The sequence below is a fragment of the Sitophilus oryzae genome, unplaced genomic scaffold, assembly GCF_002938485.1.
Source record: "Sitophilus oryzae breed Bouriz unplaced genomic scaffold, Soryzae_2.0 scaffold_926_pilon_pilon, whole genome shotgun sequence".
In the NCBI taxonomy this organism is placed as follows: Eukaryota; Metazoa; Arthropoda; class Insecta; order Coleoptera; family Curculionidae; genus Sitophilus; species Sitophilus oryzae.
This window is the reverse complement of record NW_022147557.1, coordinates 489,787-514,392: the sequence shown is the minus strand read 5'-3', so window position 1 is coordinate 514,392 and position 24,606 is coordinate 489,787. Positions and strand designations below refer to the sequence as shown.

The window sequence follows — 24,606 nt, the reverse complement described above, 5'->3', positions numbered from 1 at the left end:
ACTTACATTTCTCTTAGAGACGAAAAGGTCTCTTCGATGCCTCTTGTATTATTCACTTTAATAATTTAAATAATTGTACCTTTAAGATTTATAATAAATAAATATTTTCATTGTTTCTAACGTTTAATTTTTTTACTTTTAGGCACTAGTGCTTATACAAGTGTCACTTTCAGATATTAGTGCCTAAAAGAATGTCATTTCGAATCTCAAATAAATATGAAAAACTGTCAATTTCGAAACGCTTTCACAAAAAAGTCATTTTAACGCCTAGGCATAAAAGTAAAGCACTTTTACAAATCACTTGTGTCAAATTTAACGAACTCCGTAACTCCGTTTCTCAATATATGTATAATTACATAAAAGGTATTACTTTTCAATCTTTTTATATTATTTGGAACCTTTGAAATTTAAAAAATTATTTGTGGCGTTTGAAAAAAAACAGCACATTCTATTGGGAGTAAAATGACTTTTTGTTGCTCACCTGTATGTCGGTAACGCTCGTTCGTCAAACGTACAACCTCGCCACTAAAGTGTCATTTTTTACTCCTAATAAGACAATATACTATTATCGCTCTCAATTGATACATTTTTTTTCAGGGACGTTATCGCATATCTTTACATTTCTCCAAGTTTTCCATCAAAAAAAGGAGAAGGTTTGATTTATATTTACCACCCTTTTGTTCTTCCTTCCAGAATTCGAATTAAATTTTCATGAAGCTAAAAATCTGCCGCTGCCGTTTTTGAAATATTTGTCTTTCGAAAAATAGAGATAAAGAAAACGTTATTAAATTGGTACAGTCGACAATTTTCTCTCCTCCCCCCTTCCTTTTTCTTGATTTATTATACACTTTCTCTCCTATTTCATTTCTTTTTAAATTACATATTAATATTAGCTGACCTAGCACTTTTTTATCTAATTTTCTATAAAATGATGAGTTAATGCCGAAACTGTGATCTTTTGCCGAAACTGTGATACTTAATAATATTTGACATTAGTTCTCAAGTTAGCATTTATAGATGTATAAAATGAGAGTAAAGCAAGTCTGGAAATTACAAAATTTTTGTTTAACATTTCAATTCTTCAATGTGGTCGGTTGTACATTGTGTATTACGATTACTGTTTAAAATTGAAGGAAGAATTGAAATATGCAATAATATACAGGGGGTTTCGTTAAAAAAATAAGTTTGATGTGTCACAACTTTATGACCGACCCTGTATACTTAAATTTACTAGTAGGTAATAGGAATTTAAAAACCCATTACAACAGTATCACAGTTTCGGCAGAATGGCATCATTAAATCAAACCAAACACATCGAAATTAATTAAATCGAATTGTTTAAGTGATATTTTCCAAAGGTCAATAACTCGGAAACGGTTGCTTTAAGCTACATTGTGTGTATTTCGATTTTTGCTTAGAATTGAAGGAAGAATTGAAATATGTAATAATATACACAGGGTTCTATTTTAAAAAATGAAACTTTGATGTGCCACGACTTTATGAACGACCCAGTATGCTTAAATTTATTACTCACTAATAGATATTTAAAAATCCTATAACTGTTGTATTTAACTTTTTGCGGTACCTCCTATATCTTACCTAATAATCGACCATTTCCATACATAAAAGCGACCCTGTATATAATATTCATGTCTTTAATTAACTACTTCTTAATTATGAAAAAAATTGAAAATATTTCTCTTATATTTCTCTATCTTTATTCGTTCTTCCTGTTTTGGGGTTATATGTATATTCGGAAGGGTGAAAATTTACCCTACCCCTGTCTAAAATATTCAGCATTTCGGAAAATTAGGGCCACAAAGAGAAGCGTTCCTAAATTGACAAGTCTGACGATTTTCCTCGTTTTAATTTAATTTCCTATTTTTCGCGTATTTGCTTTCTTGATGAATTTACAGATTGCCACAAGAGAATAATTATGTGTTTCCAGAGATACAGGAAGGCAAAATAAGAAACATTAAGCGTCGCATATTTATACAGAATTTTCTATTTCATTATAAATAATTGTAGAGTATCTTAAGTCAACGTTTCTTTTTTTTCTGTCAGGGCTAATCTGGACGCAGCCTACTTCCTTTGCGTGGATTCAGTATGTAATAAAAAAAATGGAAGTATCCTTTCAAAATAAGAAAGTTGCTGTCAAATAAAAGGTATATTAAGTGCCGCCATATTCAAAATATTTTTAATCGATCTCGTTGTGAATGTAGAATGTATCTTTTTTGAGTTATAACGAGTTACAAGTCATCATACAGTCTCAGGGCTTTGACGAAAGACAGTATCTGAGACGGCTCCATATAGGCCAGCTTTCCATCTTTAACATCAACCGTACCAAAGTTTATCGCACGAACGGTTGTCGTCTTGGCGCACCAAACATGTTGCTTAAGACAGACTTTGGTACTAATTTGGTATTTTTGGTTCTAATTTGGAAATTTTTTGGAAATAATTTGGTATTTTTGGTACTTTTTTCCCAAAATTGGTATTTATTGTACACCATTTTTGGCAGAGGTTTGCCCCTCGTATTTTGCTTTAACAAATTTGAGAATAATCATTGTCTTTGACTTTGATCGCATTTCTATAGGGTGTCATTGAAATGGTGTAAAAAAACGGGGGGTGAGAGTACTCCTAAAAATAATAAAAAAAGTTCCTATAAGTATAGGGCGAAAAATGCATATTAAGGGAGTTAGGGGCACTGAAAGGGTGAATTTAAAAAACGGTTGTTTTGTAGTTTTGGTTAGATTAGTAATTGTAGGCTTAAAAAACGAGATAAAATTTCGAAAAAAAATTCTCTGCCATAAATTTTGACCCTAAATCAAATGGTGATGCTGAAAAATTATTCGGAAAAGCGGAAAGGGTAGTTTTTGCAAGGGTAGTGGGTTGTTTCGTGAATAACTTTTTTGAGGTTATTTTTTTTGCAACGTGGGTTCATTTTTTGAAAACTACATACTTTTTCCTACAAAAAAGGTACTCTTGTTGCACATCGCACAGAGCGATGGTTTTGGAAAAAATTGAAGGCAAAATGTTTGCTCAGATTTTCATGATTTTTAAAACATCTTATTGCTTTAAAAACGAAATAAACATTTTTGGTTTTAAAAAAAATTGTTTTACTCAGTGCCGATTAATACTGAAGAGCAACTACGGCAACGCATTATTGACTGTTCCAATCAAATTCGAACAACACCAAGAATATTCCACAGGGTACATAGATCGTGGAGAAGAAGATCAGATGTCTACATTAAAATGAATGGTGGTCACTTTGAACATTTACTGTGAATGAATTCATTATTTTAATAAGGAATTTTGGTAATTGGATTATTTCGTTATTAAAGCAATAAGATGTTTAAGAAATCATAAAATTTTGATTTTTCAATTAATTATTTGATAACTACTTGGTTACTTTTTAAACCGCCAGAACTTTCATAAGTTTATGTTGATTAACCAGTTAGCAAAACCCATCAGAACGAACTCTTTGTCTTCAATTTTCTAGAAAACCATCGCTCTGGGCGATGTGCAACAAGAGTATCTTTTTTGTAGGAAAATATGTGTAGTTTTCAAAAAATGAACCCACGTTGCAAAAGAAATAACCTCAAAAAAGTTATTTACGAAACAACCCCCTACCCTTGCAAAAACTACCCTTTCCGCTTTTTTAAATAAGTTTTCAGTATTATCATTTGATTTAGGGTCAAAATTTGTGGCAGACGATTTTTTTTCGAAATTTTATCTCGTTTTTTAAGCCTACAATTTCAAATCAACCGTTTTTTAAATTCACCCTTTCAGTGCCCCTAACTCTCTTAATATTTCCGCCCTGCATTTTTTGCACCATTTCAATGACACCCTATATACCCTAGAAGCAATCTCCAGGGTGGTCCGAAATGTATTCCGGAAACTTCGGCAGCATATTTTGCAGATAAAAATAAGCAAAAAAGTTCGTATAAATGTATGCCCTAAAATGCTTAGTTTCGGAGATACAGGGTGCAGAAATTTCATTCGATTTTTTCCAAATAAATTGTGCAGTAACGTCAATATTTCGATGAAAATTGGTGTCTGGGAGTTTTTTGACATGAGAAATTTGATTTTCATGTCAATATGACTCCTATTTGTAGGGGGCGCCACCTACATGTGTTTTAACTGTTTTGAAGTGTAATAAAATTTCGTCCGTACCTGTATAAAATTACTGAGTGAAAAAATATAAATTTCTTTTGCTAAAAATCGCTACAACAGTTCTCAAGATATTTAAAATGGCAATAGTCAATGCATGTCATTATTGACAAAAAATAAACATGTTGTCGTGTTTCCCCATTTTCCCCAAAGAATTTGCATTTGCTGTTGTTTCTCTGCTTTAATCTACTGAGGTATTTGTTGAGGAGACAGTATCCTGTTAGAAGCCCCGTGACAATCCTAAGATTGTTTTTACTTAAATCACGAAAAATATTTGATCTATAGAGTAACTTTTTTGAGTGTCTTGAAGGATTCCCATTACAGGTTACCAAAGGAGTCTTTCAGTTTCTTCAGTTCCGTTTTAAGTTATCTCGTTGTAAAACAAATACACACATGGCCAAAATTATTGCATATATCGTTTAAAAATATACGGAAAGAAATTTAAATAATATTTTTTTATACAAAGCTTTGATAAATTGTAATAATTTTTTTTTTGTTAAAACGGATATTTATAGTAAACAATGTTTATTGTTCAGACCCAATATTATTACAAATTCTTGCACATTTCGATTTGTGGTCTCTTGGGTTTCAGAAGAAATTTGACCATTGTTTTGGCCTTCAAATGCTATCTATTATTTCACAGTTTAATAGAGTCAGAATAGTAACACTGTCTCAACTGGGCTACCGGCAAGTTGCAATAGCTGAAATTGTAGGTGTTAACCAAAGCGATGTTTCGCGAATATTAAAAAAATTCAGGGAGACAAACGAGGTTACAGACCGGCCCGACCTGGAAGAGGTAGAAAGAGACTACTGCTGTACAAAACCGTCAAATATCCCTAATTGCACGACGCAGTCCCCTGCTTTCTAGTACTACTATTAAAAATGATTTAGCTCGCCTTGAAGGAGTAAATGTTTCAAGAAAGACCATAGCAAGAAGATTTCATGACAGAGGATTATATTTAACCAAACCAAACCAAACCGAAGCTTAATTTACAGCACAAAATTACGCGACTACAATGGGCTGAGGAGATGAACTTAGAATTTCGTCATGTTTAGTGATGAAACAAGAATAGGCCTAGTGTCAGACTCGCGACGAATTTTGGTCTGGAGAGCATCTGGAAGACGAACACGCTTGAATGCAGCCCAACCCCGTGTCCTGTTTCAAGGGGGAAGCATTATGGTATGAGCAGGTATAATGCACGGAGCTCGAACTCCTCTTGTTTTTATTGATGGCACAATGACAGGTGCCTCATATCTTAGAGACGCTTTCGAGCCTATTGTGCGTCCATTTCGAGGGGCAGTGGGGGATCAATTTGTTTACATGCACGATAATTCTCCTCCCCATAGCACTTTAGCGGTTCGCGAATTTTGTGAGGAAGAGGGTATAAGAAAACTGTGGTGGCCACCGATGTCTCCAGATATGAAACTGATTGAGCATGCTTGGGACATGCTAAAACGCCATATTGCCAAAAGGAATGATACCCCCCGTATCTTAAATGAATTGAAAATTGCTGCGCGCGAAACATGGGTAGCCATTCCTCAACATATTCTGGACAACTTAATTGAGAGCATGCCACGTCGCCGTCGTCTCCCAGCTTGCATTCAGGTAATACAGACTATTAGTTTTGAGAAATAATTAAAATGTTTTCAATATTTTCTGTTTAAAATCAAATTTGTTTTTGTTGATTTTCACACATTATGAAATAAAATTATAATAACAGCCTAGTTGCACTTAGATTATTAATTTAATATTAGTTAGTCGTGTAGTAAGCCAATATGTCCAAAAATATAAAAAGAATAATATTAGGTCCAAAATAAAATAAAAATATCGTTATAAGCAATTATGCAAAAATATTATGATCTAGATATTGTAGTTCTCTAGAAACTTCTAATGCACGCTCAGCCTGGAACACCCAGTATATCTTTATCCTAAAATTATGCATTCCAATACAATATTGCAAAGATAAAATTCAGTAAATCCACATTACAATATTAATCATTCTCCTACAAAACATAAATACATATTATTTTCAGTATCTGTCTTACGAAACTTGATAAGAAAATCATAATGAATCGTCACTATCTTTGATATCTCGCCAACAAGCGTAAAACGATCAGTATAAATAAATAAATAACGCGTCGCGTGTCAGACAACTAACCAACTTTATTTCTTCATGGATTTCGACTTGTATGAAGTGGCAAGAAATGGTTGTTTTCCTATTTTGAACTTGGCATTGGATAATATCGGGCTTTATAATATTGACGTGAATCGGCCAGATGGAAAAGGGAATATTTTGTTACACTATGCTGCTGATCAAGGTAATTTTAGTGTTATTTTAAGTTAAGCTTGATTTTCATGCATCCGTTGTCCGACGATAGATCGAGCTTTAATCGTTAAAATCAAGCTTTAATCGTTAAAAGAGATCTGTAAAATCTAAAATGGTCAAACAAACAATAAAACCTAACACAACAGTTATTTTAGTGTTTTTCGTAAAAATTTTATGGAATTTTTTCTAGATATTATTAATATTTTATATAATAATAATAGTATAACTAAAAAAAACGTTAGTAAAGATTTGGCTACATTCGAGTGTATATTTTATTTAAATTCTTTAAGAGCTTCTCTGAGAATTGCATAGAGGTAAACTAAACGTTTATGACTACAACAGCTGAATTTTTTCATAGAAAATATATTAACTTTCTATATTTAATATAAATATAGGATTCAAAAAAAATATACATTACAAAATAAAAATAATCAAGGCGATCGTAATTACGTCACAAATAAAATCAGATTATCTTATTTGTAGGAAAAAACATTTTGGGAAGCACTATTTAAGGGAGGAAAAACAAAAATTTAAGCTCAATCTTAATTTATATAAAAAATATTTTATATTGGTACATATACAGGGTGTCCCATTTAAGATGGATACAAGCCAATATCTTGATTGTTTGTTGAGCGATCTTTTTCATTTTTTGATATTTTTCGAGTCAAGAGTAAACTTAGGACCAGTATTTATTTCAAATTTGATAAATTATATTGAATCCTCCTACCCAAAATACTTAAGATCTAATTTTTATAAATATTGATACAGGGTGTGTTATTAAAATAATACATTTTTATTTTTATTGTTATTTTTTAAGTACTTACGACGCCACTGGATAAACAACTGGTTTATTATCAATAACCAATTATCAATAATAATCGATTTAAGTTTTCAGATAGCTTCCATAATAATTAGGATACGATACACACACACATACACAAAAATAAATATTTTCAATTTATTTCCTTTACTTTAAAAAAAATAAGTTTTCTAATAGAAATGAATAAAATGAGTTAAAAAATAATTTAAAAACCCAGTTTTCAATGGAATGTGAAATATAATTTTTATTCGTTTTATTGAGGAATATTTTTAAAAAATCCAAATAGTTATTTAAAACAATCACCCCCCCTATTAACTTAGAAAAATAAATGTTCTAAACCAAGATTTATATAACTATAACGAACTAAAAGTCAACATCTTCGACCATCTTCGACCAATTAGAATTTTTAGAATTTAGACACCTCATCACTGAGTGCGCCGAGACGACAACCATTCGTGCCATGAATTTTGGTACGACTGATATTGGAGATGGAGAACTACCCTCTATAAAACCGTCCCAGATACTGGCTTTTGTCAAAGCCCTGGGACTGTATGATGAGTTATGATTCAAGAAAGGGGGACACAATGGATCTCTAAGGTCGAAGTGATTAACCCCCCCCCTCATTCTAAATTCTAAAATCTTCGACCAAAGTTAAATCGATTATTAATTGATAATTGGGTATAATTTGTTATTCATAATAAACCAGTTGTTTATTCAGTGGCGTCGTAAGTACTTAAAAAAATAATAATAAAAATAAAAATGTCTTATTTTTTGAAATAAATACTGTCCTAAGGGTAGTTTACTCTTGACTCGAAAAATATCAAACCCCATTAAAACCTCGATTAAAACGTACATCTATGAAGTATCGTTTCGTCTATGAGGTATCGTCTATGAGGTATCATTTCTTACCCTGGGCAAAATGTACGTCTTATAGCCATATAGCCTCCTGCCAAAAATGAAAAAGATCGCTCAACAAGCAACTAAGATATTGGCTTGTATCCATCTTAAGTGGGACACCCTGTATATATGTTAAGATATCATCTTAATAAGCGGATAATATATTAAGAATATATACATGTTTAAATAAGGTATTTGAATTATTACAGAAAATATTACCGAAAATATATAAAACGATGATTCACTTGGTATTTAATATAGGTACTTATCTAAATTTAAGTGATAATTAATTATGATTAATAAATAATTTTTTAACTAGATAGGACATACTAAAATGTTTTAAATTTTATGAAATAAACAGTACACAAATATATTTAATTATTACGGCACTATTTACCTAAAATAATTTAATTTCCTATTCCGTTATTACAGTTGGGAGTTTGGAACCTTTGGAAGGAAAATAAAACACTAATTCACCCCAATACACCAAAAGACTTTACTTTTAAACAATTTACGTGCGGTTTCGTAACCATGTTAACATCACCATCAGATGACTAAAAGTAACAAAAATAAAGTCTTAATCATCTGATGATAATGCTAACAAGGTTAAGGAAACGCGCGTCCATTGTTTAAAAGTAAAGTATTTTGGTAAATTAATGTTTTATTTTGCCCCGATTCCGTTACTATCTTATATTAATCTTTTGTGAAATTCAAATATATTTTCGTTTTAAAGAAACTTTATATAGAAAACAGCATATATAAGTATGTGTTTTGTAGTATACAGTAGTTGAATTTAATTATTGTAATACAGGGTGACCCAGAAATAAGTGCAAATATTTTAAAGGGTGGTATATCTCGATAAAAGAAACATATTTTCTCTTTATCGTTTTTCAAATAAGTCCAAAATAACGGAGTCATTTTACTTTGAAAATTTCCAAGAAAAATAAGTTTTTGCCAAAATTTTGAAAACCACTGGATCTTTTCTGGATTTTCTTTCTTGTAAATTTAATCTGCTATCTATGTTGCCATATTATCAAGAAATTATTTTTTTAAATAAAAACTAAAAAAAAATCCAAAAAAATTTTCAATTTTTTTTTCGCGAAAATTACCCCATAGGCTTGTTTCTGGGGTTGAACTATACTACCAGTTAAAATACTTGCACTTATTTCTGGGACACCCTGTGTATGGGTATTTAAATTTTACTCTAAAAAAATTATGTGTGCAGTATGTGCGCATGTTTGAAGTGAAATTTGTTACTAACAACTATTAAATTGAAGGATTTGAAGGACATGTTTGAAAAAGTGCAGTTTGAAATGCTGATAAAGTAATAAATTTAAAAAGGTTTTTTGTGAGTAACAAATAGTTTTTTACGTGTAACAAAAGGTTTTTTACGCGTAAAAAATAGTTCTTTGCGTGTAACAAATCGATTTTTGAGTGCAATGATCCGCAATTAGATTTTCATTATTTTATATGTTATTTTATATTTTATACAGCTTGTTGCAATTAGGATACATAAATTAAAGAAAATATACAGGGTGGTCCGAACTGTATTCCGGAAACTTCGGCAGCGTATTCCGTAGATAAAAAAAAGTAAAAAAGTTCGTATAGATGTATGTACTAAAATTATTAGTTTCAGAGATACAGGGTGTAGAAGTTTTATTTTTATTTCGATTTTTTCCAAACAATTTCTGAAGTAACGTCAATATTTAGATGAAAATTGGTGTCTAGGAGTTTTTTGAAATGACAAATTTGATTTTGATGTAAATATAACTCCTACTGGTAGAGGGCGCTACTTATACATGTGTTTTAACTGTTTTGAAGCGTAATAACATTTTGTACGTACCTGTATGTTTTGTGACATTTTTGTGACTTTTTACGTAAAAAATATCTCTTTGTAACAATCGCTAGGAGCAACACATTGACTTGACAAACGTTGACTTGATAGTTTGACTGAAATAATAAATTTGGGAAATTTTTATTTTTTTAAATTAATCGTAAATTTTTCTGCAAAAAAAAACAATAATAAAACAGTTTATGTTGAACTTATGGCACAAAAACATTTCACATTTATGATCTCAGTCTAATAACTATTTCGTCAACACGTTTAATTTATGTCAATGATGACAGGTATTGATAATTTCCATTCCAAATATCTCGAAAACCATTACTCATAGCGATTTTTACCAAGAGACGATTATGTAAAAATCGTCGTAAATGTATATTTTTTTTACTCAGTGGTTTTATACAGGTACGGACGAAAAGTTATTACTCTTCAAACCAGTTAAAAAATATGTAGGTGGCGCCCTCTACTAGTAGGAGTCATATTAACGTCAAAATCCAAATTTCTCATGTCAAAAACACCAATCACGCGGAAATTATTTGGAAAAAATCGAAATAAAATGAAACTTCTACACCCTGTATCTCCGAAACTAAGCATTTTAGGACATACATTTATACGAACATTTTTGCTTATTTTTCTCTTCGGAATATGCTGCCGGTGTTTCCGGAATACAGTTCGGACCACACTGTATATATTTTTGTAGAATCCACAAATTTGCTTATAAACGTATGTTAATCCTTAGCGAGTTTATGATAAATATTTTCTAAATCGCTGGTTAAGCTTGAGAGTATTTCTATCTTTGATTTTAACACTCTTAATTTGAAAAATATTCTCAGATTTCATTTTATCTTTTCATCAAAGTCATACTTTCTTTTCTTTCCAGGACACTTCGAAACAGTCGAGAAACTCCTCAGCCTGAATTCAAACCCCGACTTCCCAGACCGCAAGCACAATACTGCCCTCCATCTGGCCTCCCGCAATGGTCACTCCTCCATCGTTACGCTCCTGCTAACGAAGGGTGCTGATATAAACGCCAGAAACTACAGCGGTGAAACCCCGATCTTTGAGTCGGTCAAGTCCCGAGACCTGACTCTAACGACCTCGCTGATCGAGAAGGATGCGAAAATTGATATAAAAAACAAAGGAAACGAAACCTTACTGCACGTGGCTGTCAAATCTGGCGACGAAGAAATTGTGCGAATGTTCCTTGAAAAGGGTCTTGATGTGAATAGTCGCACTGCTTGCGGAGAGACTCCTTTGCAAGAAGCTATTCGAAGTGAATTTGAAGACCTTATCGAGATTTTAATTGAATTTGGAGGAGATTGTACTGTTAAAACGGCATTAAATCAAACATTATTACATCTGGCAGTACTTCATAATAAAATCCGAACTTGCGAGTACCTTATTTTGAATAACGTCCCTATAGATTGTGTTGACATCAACGGATCTACTGCTCTACACTACGCTGCTGAGAACAATTACACCTCCATAGCATCACTTCTTATACAAAATCATGCAAATGTCAACCAGAAGGACGAGGATGATTATACTCCTATTCATGTAGCAGCATGCAAAAAGACGAGTTTGGAGACATTCGACATTTTGTTGAAAAATGGCGCTGATACAGAGAGTGTGACTGTCAATGGTGATCTGCCGTTGCATTGTGCTGCAGCTAATGAAAATGAATTAGCTGTTATAGCGCTTTATAGGAAAGATCTGTTGATGAGGAGGAATAAATGTGATTTGACACCGTCTCTGCTTGCACGACAATGTGGAAATTTATCCATTGTAAGATTGTTGAACAACTTGGAAATCAGTGAACAGAACGCCAATAACGCACTTCATAAAAAGCGCGTGTCATTTGCCGAAACTCCATCAATAAAAAGCCGAAAAGTTTAAATGACTTGGCAAAGGAATAAAAAATATCGCATGATTGCTAAGACTGTTTATAGTTTTGATAAGATTAATTTATTTTTGTTTTGACCTAATGTTTAAAACTTCCGGAAGATTAAGAGATAAATACTATATTAGATTGATATTTTGAAATATTGCTATCGAATATAATAATTTGTACCTGTTTGTAACTATATAATATATTTATTTATATTTTACCTATTTCGCCTTATTAATTTTACGTAAGATTATTTTTTTTGAAAATACAAATTATTTGTTTGTAAGAAAACTTTGCTCAACGTGTCACAGATAATTTCGACTGGCAACATCCATAAATTGAGAGAAAAACAATTCACCTGTAAATTTAAATGGCAGGCGGCTGTAGTGTATACATATTATTACACCCTGTACATAATAGTTTAGATATAAGTATTTCTTAAGTTAAGTTAATTAAGGTCAGTTTATATTATATGTTTAGAATTAGTTGTTTATATAATATTAGGAATGCAACTATGCATTATTGGATGTCGCGCGATATGCTAATTAGGGTTAACCGAATTCAATTTACTGTTAAGATTTACACGAGAACAGATTGTACTAGTTATTCGAAATAAAGTTGGTTTTTTATATAGTCTTAGAGTTTCCTTCAGAGCATGTAATTGCGAACCCAAATAAGAACATTACATGGCATCTATCATTATCAAGTATCATCGTTGAAAAAACGTTAGTTCGATTTTGTTCTCCTTAAGAAATTCAATCCAATAAACTACTTTGGTTTTTCATGTAAGTAATAAAAACTTTAATCATTTTGCATTCCAATAATAAAATATACAGGGTGTTTCAAAAAACATGTGCCATCTCTCGTGAGGAGATTCCTCTCGTAAAAATAAGATTTATTTTTCATATCAACATAGGTCCGATTCTGCTTCGTTTCGTAGCTACAGGGTTTAGTCTTCATTTTTTTTTCGATTTATTATAATTTTCTTCCAAGTGCTTATAGCGAATCGAATTAAATTTTTAGGGTAAAAGTTACTATAAATGCGTGATATTTTATTGCTAAAAAAGTGTCGCCATATTCACCAGGGACATGCACGGTTGCCACTAGAATATTTTTTCAGAAAAAAACATGTGCACCACTGACATTTTTTTCTCTTGTTACCAAACTATGTAGACCGATAATTAAAAGTTGTCTCTTGATATTTTGTCGATTTCGGTCTCCTTGATGAGATAAACGCAATTATATTAATTTGTCTGAATCCAATTCTAATGACAATAAATTGAAATATGAAAAAAAGTTCCTATACATATAGTACGAGAGCTAGCAACGTCGAGAAAACAAGTATTTTAAGACGTCTGGCTCTTTGATATATCTTTTATTATGCTCTCTGGAACAGCATGCGGCACGTCTGGCTGCCGATACCCGTTGCGTTCACTACTGCGCATCCAAAGAAGATCCTCTATTTTTTACTTAGCGCTTTAAATTCTAGCATTGAATAAAAATCGAGCAAGTCTCCATTAGCTCGGCGCGTAGAGCCTTCGCCTATGAAGCGAAGGTCAGTGGTTCAATACCGGCTGGGGGTGCAACTTTTTTATTTTTTTTTTCGTTTATATTCTGATAGTAAAGTATTAAATATTTGCTTTTTTATCACCAGAACGGATGGCGCTTATGGGTTTATGATCCGTAGTGCATATAAGTAGAATTTGATACTTTCATTTGTTTTGAAGGATTATTGTGGTAATTAATTATTAGACAGGTTTAGAATGGTCCGGCTGCCGCGCCAGTAGGTTGCGTTCACTACTGCGCATCACATGTGTACAGGGTGTCCCATTTTTGTGCCTTTTTGGGATTTCTCGTTTATAATTTCATTTTAAAGATTTAAACATAATATATAAAAATTAACATTTTAATGCTTTATGAAGGTAATTTCTGCCTGTCTTTCTTCAAAATATTTTTTTCAGCTGTTGTTTATTATTTTAATAATCATTTTATTAATAATACTTTTTTAACAGATTGTTATCTAAAAGCTACACAAGTTTATTTTCAGTTCAGTTTGTTAAGATAACGATGGAAAACAAAATTTTCTGGTTAAATTAAATTAAATAAAATAATAATACTTTTTAAACAAGATTGATTAATGTTAATGTGTAGAAAATGAGCAAATCTAGGGGTAGAATATTTAGTTACATAAAAAACTAGCAAAGTAATGTGAAAATAAAACGCATCATTGTATCTCCACTCATAAACGAGAAATCCCAGATATCCCAAATCCCAAAAAACGCACGAAAATAAGACACCCTGTACCCATGTGATGCGCAGTAGTGAACGCAACCTACCGGCGCGGCAGCCAGACCATCCTAAACCTATCTAATAATTAATTACTACAATAATCCTTCAAAACAAATGAAAGTATCAAATTCTACTTATATACACTACGGATCATAGACCCATAAACGGTATCCGTTCTGGTGATAAAAAAGCAATTATTTAATACTTTGCTATCAGAATATAAACGAAAAAAAAAAATAAAAAAAGTTGCACCCCAGCCGGTATCGAACCACTGACCATCGCTTCATAGGCGAAAGCTCTATGCGCTGAGCTAATTGAGACTTACTCGACTTTTATTCAATACTAGAATTTAAAGCGCTAAGTGAAAAATAGAGAATCTTTGGATGCGCAGTAGTGAACGCAACGTGTATCGGCAGCCAGACGGCCTGCACGCTGTTCCAGAGAGCATAATAAAAGATATATCAAAGAGCCAGACGTCTTAAAATACTTTGTCGAGAACGTTGCTAGCTCTTAGACTAATATACATGGGTGCGGAAATACATAGATTTAAAGTTACAGGATGTTACTGTGTGAACAAACAGGGCTTTCGTAATTATCTTAAATACCATCATTTTTTTTTGGTGAATATGCTGTAAGTAGCACCTTTGATTGAAAGAATTGGGAAGATACGCAAACTAATGGTCGAATTAGTAACAAGTAAAATGTTTAATATATGTAATACATTTGACGAAAATATCTTTGGATGAAAAATCCGCGTTTATGTATTGAAAATGAGTATTCGTGTTAAACGTAAAATACACAACAAAAATAAAAATTCTTTTATAGGTACCGAATATATCGTGTGATTGAAAAAAGTAGCTTAGTTGGCTTGGAGATGACGATTATTGACTTTTAACATAATATTTTACACATGAAATAACAGCGATCTTCATTTCCAAGCCAACTCTGACGCCGTTCTTTGTTTAATCATAGAATATGCAAGGGTAAATCATAGAAGGGTAAATCATAGAATATGCAAGGGGAATATAACCGCAAAGGTAGATTAAATGATAGGTACTTTAACAGTGAGGATAGGTTAAAAACTTCATTTCTTCTCGCACGTTTTTTAATTGCTCCGTTTTTGAAAATTTTTGTATTCCTTTTCATCAGTTATTCGGGATTTAAATGGAAGTAGTTTGGATATGGCGCTTGTCGCCTCAGCCTGAATATCTGTTGCTAATTTACTTATTTCGTTTTGAGCCATTTCTTGCTCCAATTCAATCAACAATCGACACGAAAGAGAGTTAAAAAAATATTGACTCAAAACTGACAACTAAAGAGACAGCTTTATTTATTTGTCAAATTACATAGAAACCAACGCCAACCCAGCATAATATTTTTTCTACTCGTAATAAATTCCTTGAAATAATAATTTCTGAATATTTTTTAAAACGCAACTCGCTATGGAAAAAAATATTGTTTTATACAGGACGATAAAATGGCATTATCGCCTCCCGAAATTAATTCACTCGCGATTTCATCGCTCGTGAATTAATCATTTCGGTCGACGATAATGAGTGTATTTTTGGATTTTTTATATTTTTTGCTTCTGACGAGCGGAAACTTTAAGCATTTTTTGTCGGTTAGGCGAACTTGTTTTTGGTTTGGTTTGGTTTGGTTTGCACTAACTAGCAAAAGGCCACTGACAAACTGGTGCCTGTTTGGATTCAACGCAGCGATGTTTACAAAAAAGAACATTTTAATTATGTACATTTCCTTTCCAGTGGAGAAAAACCTAGACTTTTTCAACGAAATAAAGCCCACACAAAGGTATAGACAATAGAGATTATTTATAAAAAATACCGCAGTGTTTGAATACAAACGGAAACCTATCGCCAATATCGACTCTGAAATTCAGCACAGGATTAGCGGCGCCGAGAGCATTCTGGAAATTAAAAGGCAGGGTTTTCTACAATCATGACCTTGAGCAAAAAAACAAAACTTGCAATGTACCGAGCAATAATAATTCCCACCATGTTATAAGGAAGCGAAACCTGGGTGCCGCGCCGTACCGCCGACACACATTAAACAATTTGCAACAGAGACATCTTAGACAACTCTTAAGAATCAAATGGTTCCATCATATCTGAAACGTATCTGTCCTTGACAAAGCTAACTGCAGGAGTATTGAAGTCATGATTACAAAGTCTCGCTTAAGATGGGCTGGTCACGTATGTAGAATGCAAGAAAACCGCATACCAAAATCTCTGCTTTACGGTGAGCTTGTAGACGATAAGAGGAGGCCGGGTGAACAACTCAAAAGGTACAAGGATATTTTCCACGAAAACTTAAAGGGGATTAACAAACAGAATGACTGGGAAGACGCAGCTCACAATAGAACGGAATGGAGAAGAATTATAAACTCAGTTAACAGAGACAACCAAACAGTAAAGAGGCAACAAAGCAATGAGATTTTTGAATGTCCGGAGTGCGGTAGACAGATAACATCACGTATCGGGCTTTTCAGTCACAGAGAAGGTCATGAAAGAAAACGCAATGCGTGACCATCTTCTGATGGGTGTCAAATACTCGTCAGCGAGTAATGGCAGTATGTATGTATGTAAACGGAAACCTTCTTGTTGGTGGTTTTAATATTCAAGTGGTATTTGTAATAATTTTGTCCAACCATCACGAATACTTAACTATTTAGGAGAAATATCTATAGATGCAATAACAAAAAAAGAAAAAACATTGGTCAAAATGTCAAAAATATAACTATTTCAAGAATTCGTTAGTTATTTAAAACACACATATCTCTTGAACCGTTGACATTTTATGTTCCTCTCATTATTGGATCTTATTATCCCCCTTTATCCTGCATAAATAATATTGTCTCTTTTGCTTACAATTTATACGGCCTTTCCTCATCAAATGTAGTAAATAATTCCGTTTTCCGTTGGGGCTAAAGGGCCAAAGGCAACGTCAGAAATTTTACTAGCAATTTAGTGCTTCGTAAAGCTGTATCGGCCACCGAATTCCAAAGGAGTAGCGCTACTTTATTGCGAAAAGTGGGTAAACTGGGCAAATAAAAGCAGGTTAATGTGCGTTTTATCCGGGTGGAGGAGGAGATAACTCTTCGCCGTCTTGTTTTACAGACACAGTGGAGCATACCACTCAATTAGAGTCAAATTTTGAATTATTATACATTGATAGTTGACGTTCAAAGTTGTTTATGAAAGAACTAGCAAAAAAAGTTAACCTAATCCGTTTCAATTTGCACCAATTTAGATTGTAACCGTTGATTGAAGAAATAAGAAGATGCGCTACTTTATGGGTGATTATGTTGCGGAAAACCTGCTGTCCGATATGTAGCTGGCGTTACCGTCAGACTGTCCGAGAATTCCGAGATTTAGTTTAGCTCTGCGTCACTGCACGCTAATTGTCGTTTACAGCACAGCGGATAAAGAATACTGTACCGTAATTCTGCTTTCAGTCGACAGAGTGAGAGGTTGTCGGAGACAATGTACCAGAACTACTGATTAATCCGTGGATTTACGGTTTTTACGGACAGTACTTTAATAATACGGATTTTCTATTATTAAACAATTTAATATAATATTATATGATTAAACAAAGAACGGCGTCAGAGTTAGCTTCCTCTTCTTCTTAGGCCGCCGTCTCCCTTCGGAGGTTGGCGATCCAACTGGCTATGATGGTGCGTGAAACTGCACCTCTGAAAATTTCGATCGATGTTCTTCTGAACCAACGACGCAGATCGTTAAGCCAGGAGTTTTGCCTTCTTCCCACTGGTCTCCTGCCCTCAATTTTGCCTTCGATGACCAGTCTGAGCACCTCGTATCCATCACCCCTCATGATGTGACCGACATACTGTAACTTCCTTTCCTTCACTGTTGATAGGAGCTCTTCATATTTTCCCGTCCGCCTGAGTACCTCCTCATTTGCCACCCTATCCGTCCAGGATATACGCAGCATAGGACAATACAAGTACATCTCAAAAGCGTAATGCGGTTTTCCAATGTCTGATTGAATGTCCAACTCTCAGAGCCGTAGAGAAATACTGGAAAGATGTTGCAACGCAGCATACGTAATCGCAGTTCAAGGCTTACATCTCGGCTGGAGAAGAGGAAGCATAATTTTCATGGAAGCAAAGTACGTATAGCCTGTTCGATCTTCGCTAAAATTTCAGTTTTGGGGTCGCAAGCGTCGTTAACTAGGGCTCCTAGATACTTTATGGACGATACTTGTTCTACCATCTTGTTGTTAATTCTGAGGATAGTCTTTGCCGGTGTTTTGGAAAATACAAAGTTTAGTTTTGTTAACATTGATGTGTAATCCGTACTGCATGCTATGTTCAACGATGCAGTTCATCATGTTCTGAAGGTGTAGAATGTTGCCAGCCAGTACGACCGTATCATCTGCGAAGCGAATATTGTTGATCAGAGTACCAGTGATTTTGATACCATCCTCAACGCTCTCTAGTGCCTCACGGAATACCGCCTCGGAGTAGATGTTGAAAAGGAGTGGGAATAATACACACCCCTGCCTGACGCCCTTCCTATTTGCTACATCATCAGATGTTCCGCCATCCCCCTTGATCTCTGCAGTCTGGTTCCAGTATAACTGGGTGATAATATGCGCAGGTCCCCCTCATCCACATCGCTGTGTAATAACGATCAGTGTAAAAAGCGCCTCGCGCGTGCCAACTCCATTCCTAAATCCAAACTGTGTATCCCCAACCTGTCCTTCCCATCTGTTGTATATACGGATATGAATTATGCGGAGGAATACTTTGATTACATGCGACATCAGGCTGATTAACGGGTGGTCATCACATTCAGAAGCGTTTGGTTATTTTGGTGATGGGATAAAAGTGGATTTTAGCCAATCAGGGGGTATCTTGCCGGCTTTGTGTATCGAATTAAACAGTTCTGTAAGAATCTTAAGGCCTCTGTCATCTGCATCGGCGATTAGCTTTAGGGTTTCCGCGTGGAACTGGTCTGGTCCTACTGCCTTGTTTTTCTTCTGAAGATCTATAGCACGTTTGACTTCTTCCTTTGCAATATCAGGACTAGAATCATTGAGATTACTAGCTATGGGTGGTTGATCGGGCCGTCTATCTGCGTAGAGCAACTCAACATACTCCTTCCACCAATCGAGCTTTTCCTCGAGGCCTACCAAGATTCCATTGCCAGCATCTCTCAGAATACCTCGACACTGTTTATGTCCTTTGTAAATTCTTTGATATTTTTGTGGAGGTTAAACAAATCATGTTTCTTTTGCAAAGTCTCCATTTCACTGCACTTGTCTGTTAGCCAACGCTCCTTAGAATTAGCTTGGAAATGAATATCTGTGACATTTTATATGTAAAATATTATACCGTATGATCGAGAAAAAACGGCGTCAAAGGCGGCTTAGGAATGACTATCGATGCTATTTTTGACGAGATAGAACTCTAGACGTCAGTTACTGAGAATTGACATAAAATTTGTCAAAAATTAATACCTTATATAGAAAAACCAGAAAAGAATAGAAAGTTTCCAGATACACATATCTATTTCCAAAAAAATGTTTTTTCAAATGTTTCGATCTGCACAAGTTCTACTCAATAAAAAATCGATATTAAATCATCCTTAATGCAGTAAAAGCCTTTTTCAAAATAAAGAAGAGTAAGGCCAGTAAGACTCTAACCTAACTAAATCTCGTCGTCCGACAAGTCTCCGACCCCTACGACCGAGACATTTCGACAAAATTTTTGATTATTGTGCTTATGATTCGTGATTATTATATACGGATTAGCCTTTTATTATTGTTTCATACACACTAGACCATTCAGATTTACTAATATTGAATTGATTGTAGCTGTAAATAAAAATGTGTGTTTAATACCAGTAAATAATCCGTTAGTTGATGAAAGAAGTATCGTGTTTATCGACAAAATTAATTGTAGGCTTTTAAATTTTGCTTAATATGGTCATATTTTACAATATTCAACTCATAATTGCTGATACTTCTGGTGGATGATGTTCAATTTATACATACATAAATTATAAACAAACCAAATTGAAGTACTAGAAACAATAAGGTGAGATAGTAATTTTGACGAAATCCCTGTATTATTACTTCTTTACTTATAGAGTATCTGTTCCTGTGTATGCCCAAGTTTGTGTTTTCCAAGAAGCATATTAATTAAATGAACAAAACTGTGTCCAAGAAATAATCTATTGCATAGAGGATTTAATGAAAACAAAATTGGTGATACTGTAATCACAAAGTTCCATGCAGGAATCAATGGTTATTGCTAAAATATGTTATTGGTGTATTGTCAATTTTATTTACTTATATATTACGTTATTTAATATCAATAATTTTAGGCTGGTAAGTCATTTATTTACATACCTAACTTGTAACGTAACTACTGGTAGATTGTAGGAAATAATATACACTTTGGAACAATTGAAGTAAATAAATGAATTAATATAATACATACATCAAGAAGTAATGTATAATTTTGGAAAAAGCTGTATTAATCACTTTCGAAAATCATAATTGTTTTTTTTAGTAAGTCGCAGAACTTAGACAAATAATTTAGGTTTGTCATTAAATTAAATGTAATAAGTACAGATTTAGACTCTTGAACCAGGCATAGTATATTGATTAGTAGGGTCCACAGTAAAAATACAATACAGACCTATATTATACTGTTTATAAAGTGAGTTTCATTGTAACATAACTTTAAGAAAACAATTAATATGCATATGTCAATCATAAGAATAGAATCTATTAATTTAATGAACTATACCCATAGTACTCGGCAAACAGTAAACCAAACCAAAGAAACTAAGACTTACAGTGTTAGATCATGTATAAGTATTATTTTTAATAAATACAATATAAAATTTAAAATGCCAATTTTTTTATTTTAAAACAAGTGATTTATATATGTATAAACAATTTACAATTCTTTATCATTTAATTTATTGCCCACATCTTCCGGGATTATAAGGCTAATATTTTGCTGCTTATAGTGCCTATATCTCAAAAAAAAAATAATTAGATTAATTAATGATTAAGTATCCCTGTATTTTTAAATGTTGAATCTTATGGACTGAAAAAACTGCTGATGATATTTCTACTATCACTGACTGAAGATGCAGAAACCTAGAAGAAATTCAAAAACAAATTGTACAAACATAACGTATGACTATACATTTCGGTAAGTCAATATCGACAAAGCTTTGATTACAGCATCACCTATTTGGTTTTCTTTAAATCCTCTATACAATAGACTATTTCTTTGACATAGTTTTGTTCATTTAATTTGTTTCTTAGAGACTATACACAGGGGTAGATATTCTATAAGTAAAAAAGTAATGTAGAAGAATAATACAGATTCTTAAAAATATCTCACCTTACCGTTTCTAGTACTTCAATTTAGTGTGTTTATATTTTATACATGTATAACATTGAACATCATCCACCAGAAGTATCAACAATTATGAGTTGAATATTACAAAATATGACCATATTAAGCAAAATTTAAAGGCCTACAATTAACTTTGTTGATAAACACAATACTTCTTACATGAACTAACGGGTTATTACTAGTAATTGAACACACATATTGGTTTACAGCTACAGTATTAGTAAATATGAAGGGTCTAGTCTGTATTAGACAATTACAAAAGGATAATCCATACATTTTAACAGTAGAATAATCCAATTTTTGTTAACTCTAGACGTTATCGAAATGCCTGGGACTGGGACGGGCGATAGTTAGGTTAGAGCCTTTTTGATTTTTCTCTTCTTTACTTTTAAAGACGCATTTTGTATTAATTACGATTTACTGGATTTACCTAATATAGATTTTTTATTAATTAGAACTGATATAGTTCAAATTATCAGAAAAAATATTTTTGGATATAGATTTCTGTATCCGGAAACTTACTATTATCTTCTAGATTTTCTACATTTAGTATTAATTTTAATTAAAATTTAATTTTTTTGAAGATCTTTAAAGTGAAAAGAAGAAGAATTTTAATTAACTAAAAAAATCAAAATAAAGTTAATTAACTTTGAGCAGAGTTCGACCTCGTCAAAAATAGCATCGATAGTCATTCCCCAGCCGCCTTTGACGCCGTTTTTTCTCGATCATACGGTAGTAAATATCAATAATCGTCATTATCAGGTCAATTAAACTACTTTTTTCGATCGTACGACATATTCAGTACCTATAAAAGAATTTTTATTTTTGTTGTTTATTTTATGTTTAACACGAATAAATTTCCAATACATAAACGCGGTTTTTCATCCAAAGATATTGTTGTCGAACGTATTACAGATATTACACATTTTAATATGGCAACACTGTCGCTTTCAGATGCCCACTGTCTTCGATATGCACTCGCTGGCCGAATTACAGAAAATAAGTGTTTTCTACGTTGACCGCAGAACTATATTATTAGCTAGATTATGATTAGCCCATTAGGTTGCGTATCTTCCCAATTATTTCAATCGACGCTGTAACCTAATTACAAGCTCATATAATTTTCTTAAATTTGTAGTTTTATTACTAATAGTATTTGAGAGATAATTCTGATAAGATATTTTAAAATAAAACATCAGTGTCACACAAAGCCGAAAAAAAACAGCGCCATAGACGGCTGGAGAATGACAATCGATGTCAAGCCCTAAACATCATATACTTGGACCGTACTAATCTTTATTTTTTAATGACGCTGACTGCCAGATGACCTTAAAAAATCATAGCAAAGAGACAAATATAAAAAAATCTGCTGCCTAATATTACATAAAATACCAGTAAAGAAAAACAATTTTAGTTTTGTTTTTGGACAACCAATAAATAAATTATATTGACATTGAAATTGAATTAAATAGACCACAAAAAATGTTAAAAAATACGTAAAAATGTAATAAAAACACATAATTGCATTGTATTGATCAGAATATTTTTAAAATAATAAAGTTTATTAAATAATTTGTACAGATTTTGGACGTTAATTTGCTGATCTTTTTCCACTGCGCAGAAGGGTGAATTTTATCGCTTTTGGCGAGAATATTACAAACTACAATTTGTTTGGATATAAATGCAATGTATCTCGTAGTATTCGTAATGTAGCATTCCTTTGTTATGATAGAGATATTACCATAATAGAGTGACACTTTGATCTACATAATGATACAAAATTGTAAATATAACATTTTCATTTATATTGCCAGAAATACTAAAGAATATTGTGATATTAAATTCATGGGAGGCAATCTTGTTTTATATATTATTTATTATGATGTTACTAAGGACAAGAAAAAATATTTTTTTAGGTCAACTTTACTTTTCAATATTTTTTTTATAATGCGTCTCATTTATAGAAATAATAGAATTTATTAGAAATTAAACTAAGGTATTTTGTATTTGTCTATGGTGCTGTACAATGTTCGATCATACGGTTTTATAGTCCATTAAATAATTGGATAGATAGGTAAAATTAAAAAGAAACTCCTAATCTTTAAACCCAAGAAACCTTTTATGTAAAGCAATGTAAAAGACTACAAACCTCAGGAAATGCAAATCAGTTTCTTCATCGACATTAGCTAATTCAATTTTAGGGAAAACATTTTCATTTTGAAAGTCGAATTAAATGGAAAATCAGAAAAATTGTTATTCTAAACTTTACATAAATACACCAATTTTTTTTATTTACTGAACTATGGGAGAAAATAATAACTTTTTTGCTATAGGTTTTGTGCATTCTCCGCCGATGCTGCCACCATTGGAGAATATCGTAAACAACTACTATATACAAATAAACAGGTTTAAATAGCGAGTATACAAAAATTTATTATTTAATTATTTTTCTAAAAGTGTTAGGAGGTATAATTTGCGAAAATTCTTAAAATAAAAATAAAAAAGTAAATATTTTGATATCTTCAGAAGGTCTAACTTGTATTATAATTTATTATTCCAATTAAAAAAACTTTTTAGATGAGTTCAACTACGGTAGCGAGCATAGTTTTAATCACCGGTTTTGCTAGTGGAGCATAATTGGGGCTATTTCGGCTATAACGAAATTTTTTAAAGGTACATAATTATAATTATTGTAGAAGATGTTCATATAACATTTAATCACTAGTTGCTCAAAAAAATATACCATTAATTTTGCAAATTTAATTTTATCCTCGCATAATATATGTATATTTAATTTTTTGATTATGTAACAAGCACTTTGTTTACTCACTTGTTTCGTCGAACTGCTTGAATTCATTTTTGCTATTGATTAAGTCGGTGTGAAAACTGTGAAGCTGTAAAATGTTGTTTCGGGGGACTTGAATATCCGGGAAACTTGAGTTATTGAAT

The 24,606-nt window shown here is 32.6% G+C and overlaps 2 protein-coding genes across 3 annotated transcripts in view; one reads left to right on the top strand and one right to left on the bottom strand.

Moving 5' to 3' along the window:
• LOC115890798 (rap guanine nucleotide exchange factor 4) overlaps window positions 1-24,606 on the bottom strand; it is a 691,873-nt gene that overhangs the window by 516,901 nt on the left and 150,366 nt on the right. The window contains exon 1 of one of the 2 annotated variants that reach the window (XM_030911143.1): window positions 8,612-8,735. The exons of the other annotated variant lie outside the window; for it this stretch is intronic. The gene's annotated coding sequence lies outside the window, so the exon portion shown is untranslated. Of the gene's footprint in view, window positions 1-8,611; window positions 8,736-24,606 lie in introns of those variants that run through there. 2 annotated transcript variants of the gene reach the window in all.
• On the top strand, window positions 6,287-12,596 carry LOC115890801 (putative ankyrin repeat protein RF_0381). Its single transcript, XM_030911147.1, has 2 exons — window positions 6,287-6,489; window positions 10,938-12,596. The coding sequence occupies exons 1-2, from the start codon at window positions 6,345-6,347 to the stop codon at window positions 11,951-11,953; spliced, it is 1,161 nt and encodes a 386-aa protein (XP_030767007.1). The 5' UTR covers window positions 6,287-6,344; the 3' UTR covers window positions 11,954-12,596.

Excerpts from the sequence above, each read along its gene's own strand:
- LOC115890801 (XM_030911147.1), top strand. The coding sequence starts at position 6,345 with ATGGATTTCGACTTGTATGAAGTGGCAAGAAATGGTTGTTTTCCTATT. Across the intron at positions 6,490-10,937 it reads ACACTATGCTGCTGATCAAG|GACACTTCGAAACAGTCGAG; the intron begins GTAATTTTAGTG and ends TTTTCTTTCCAG.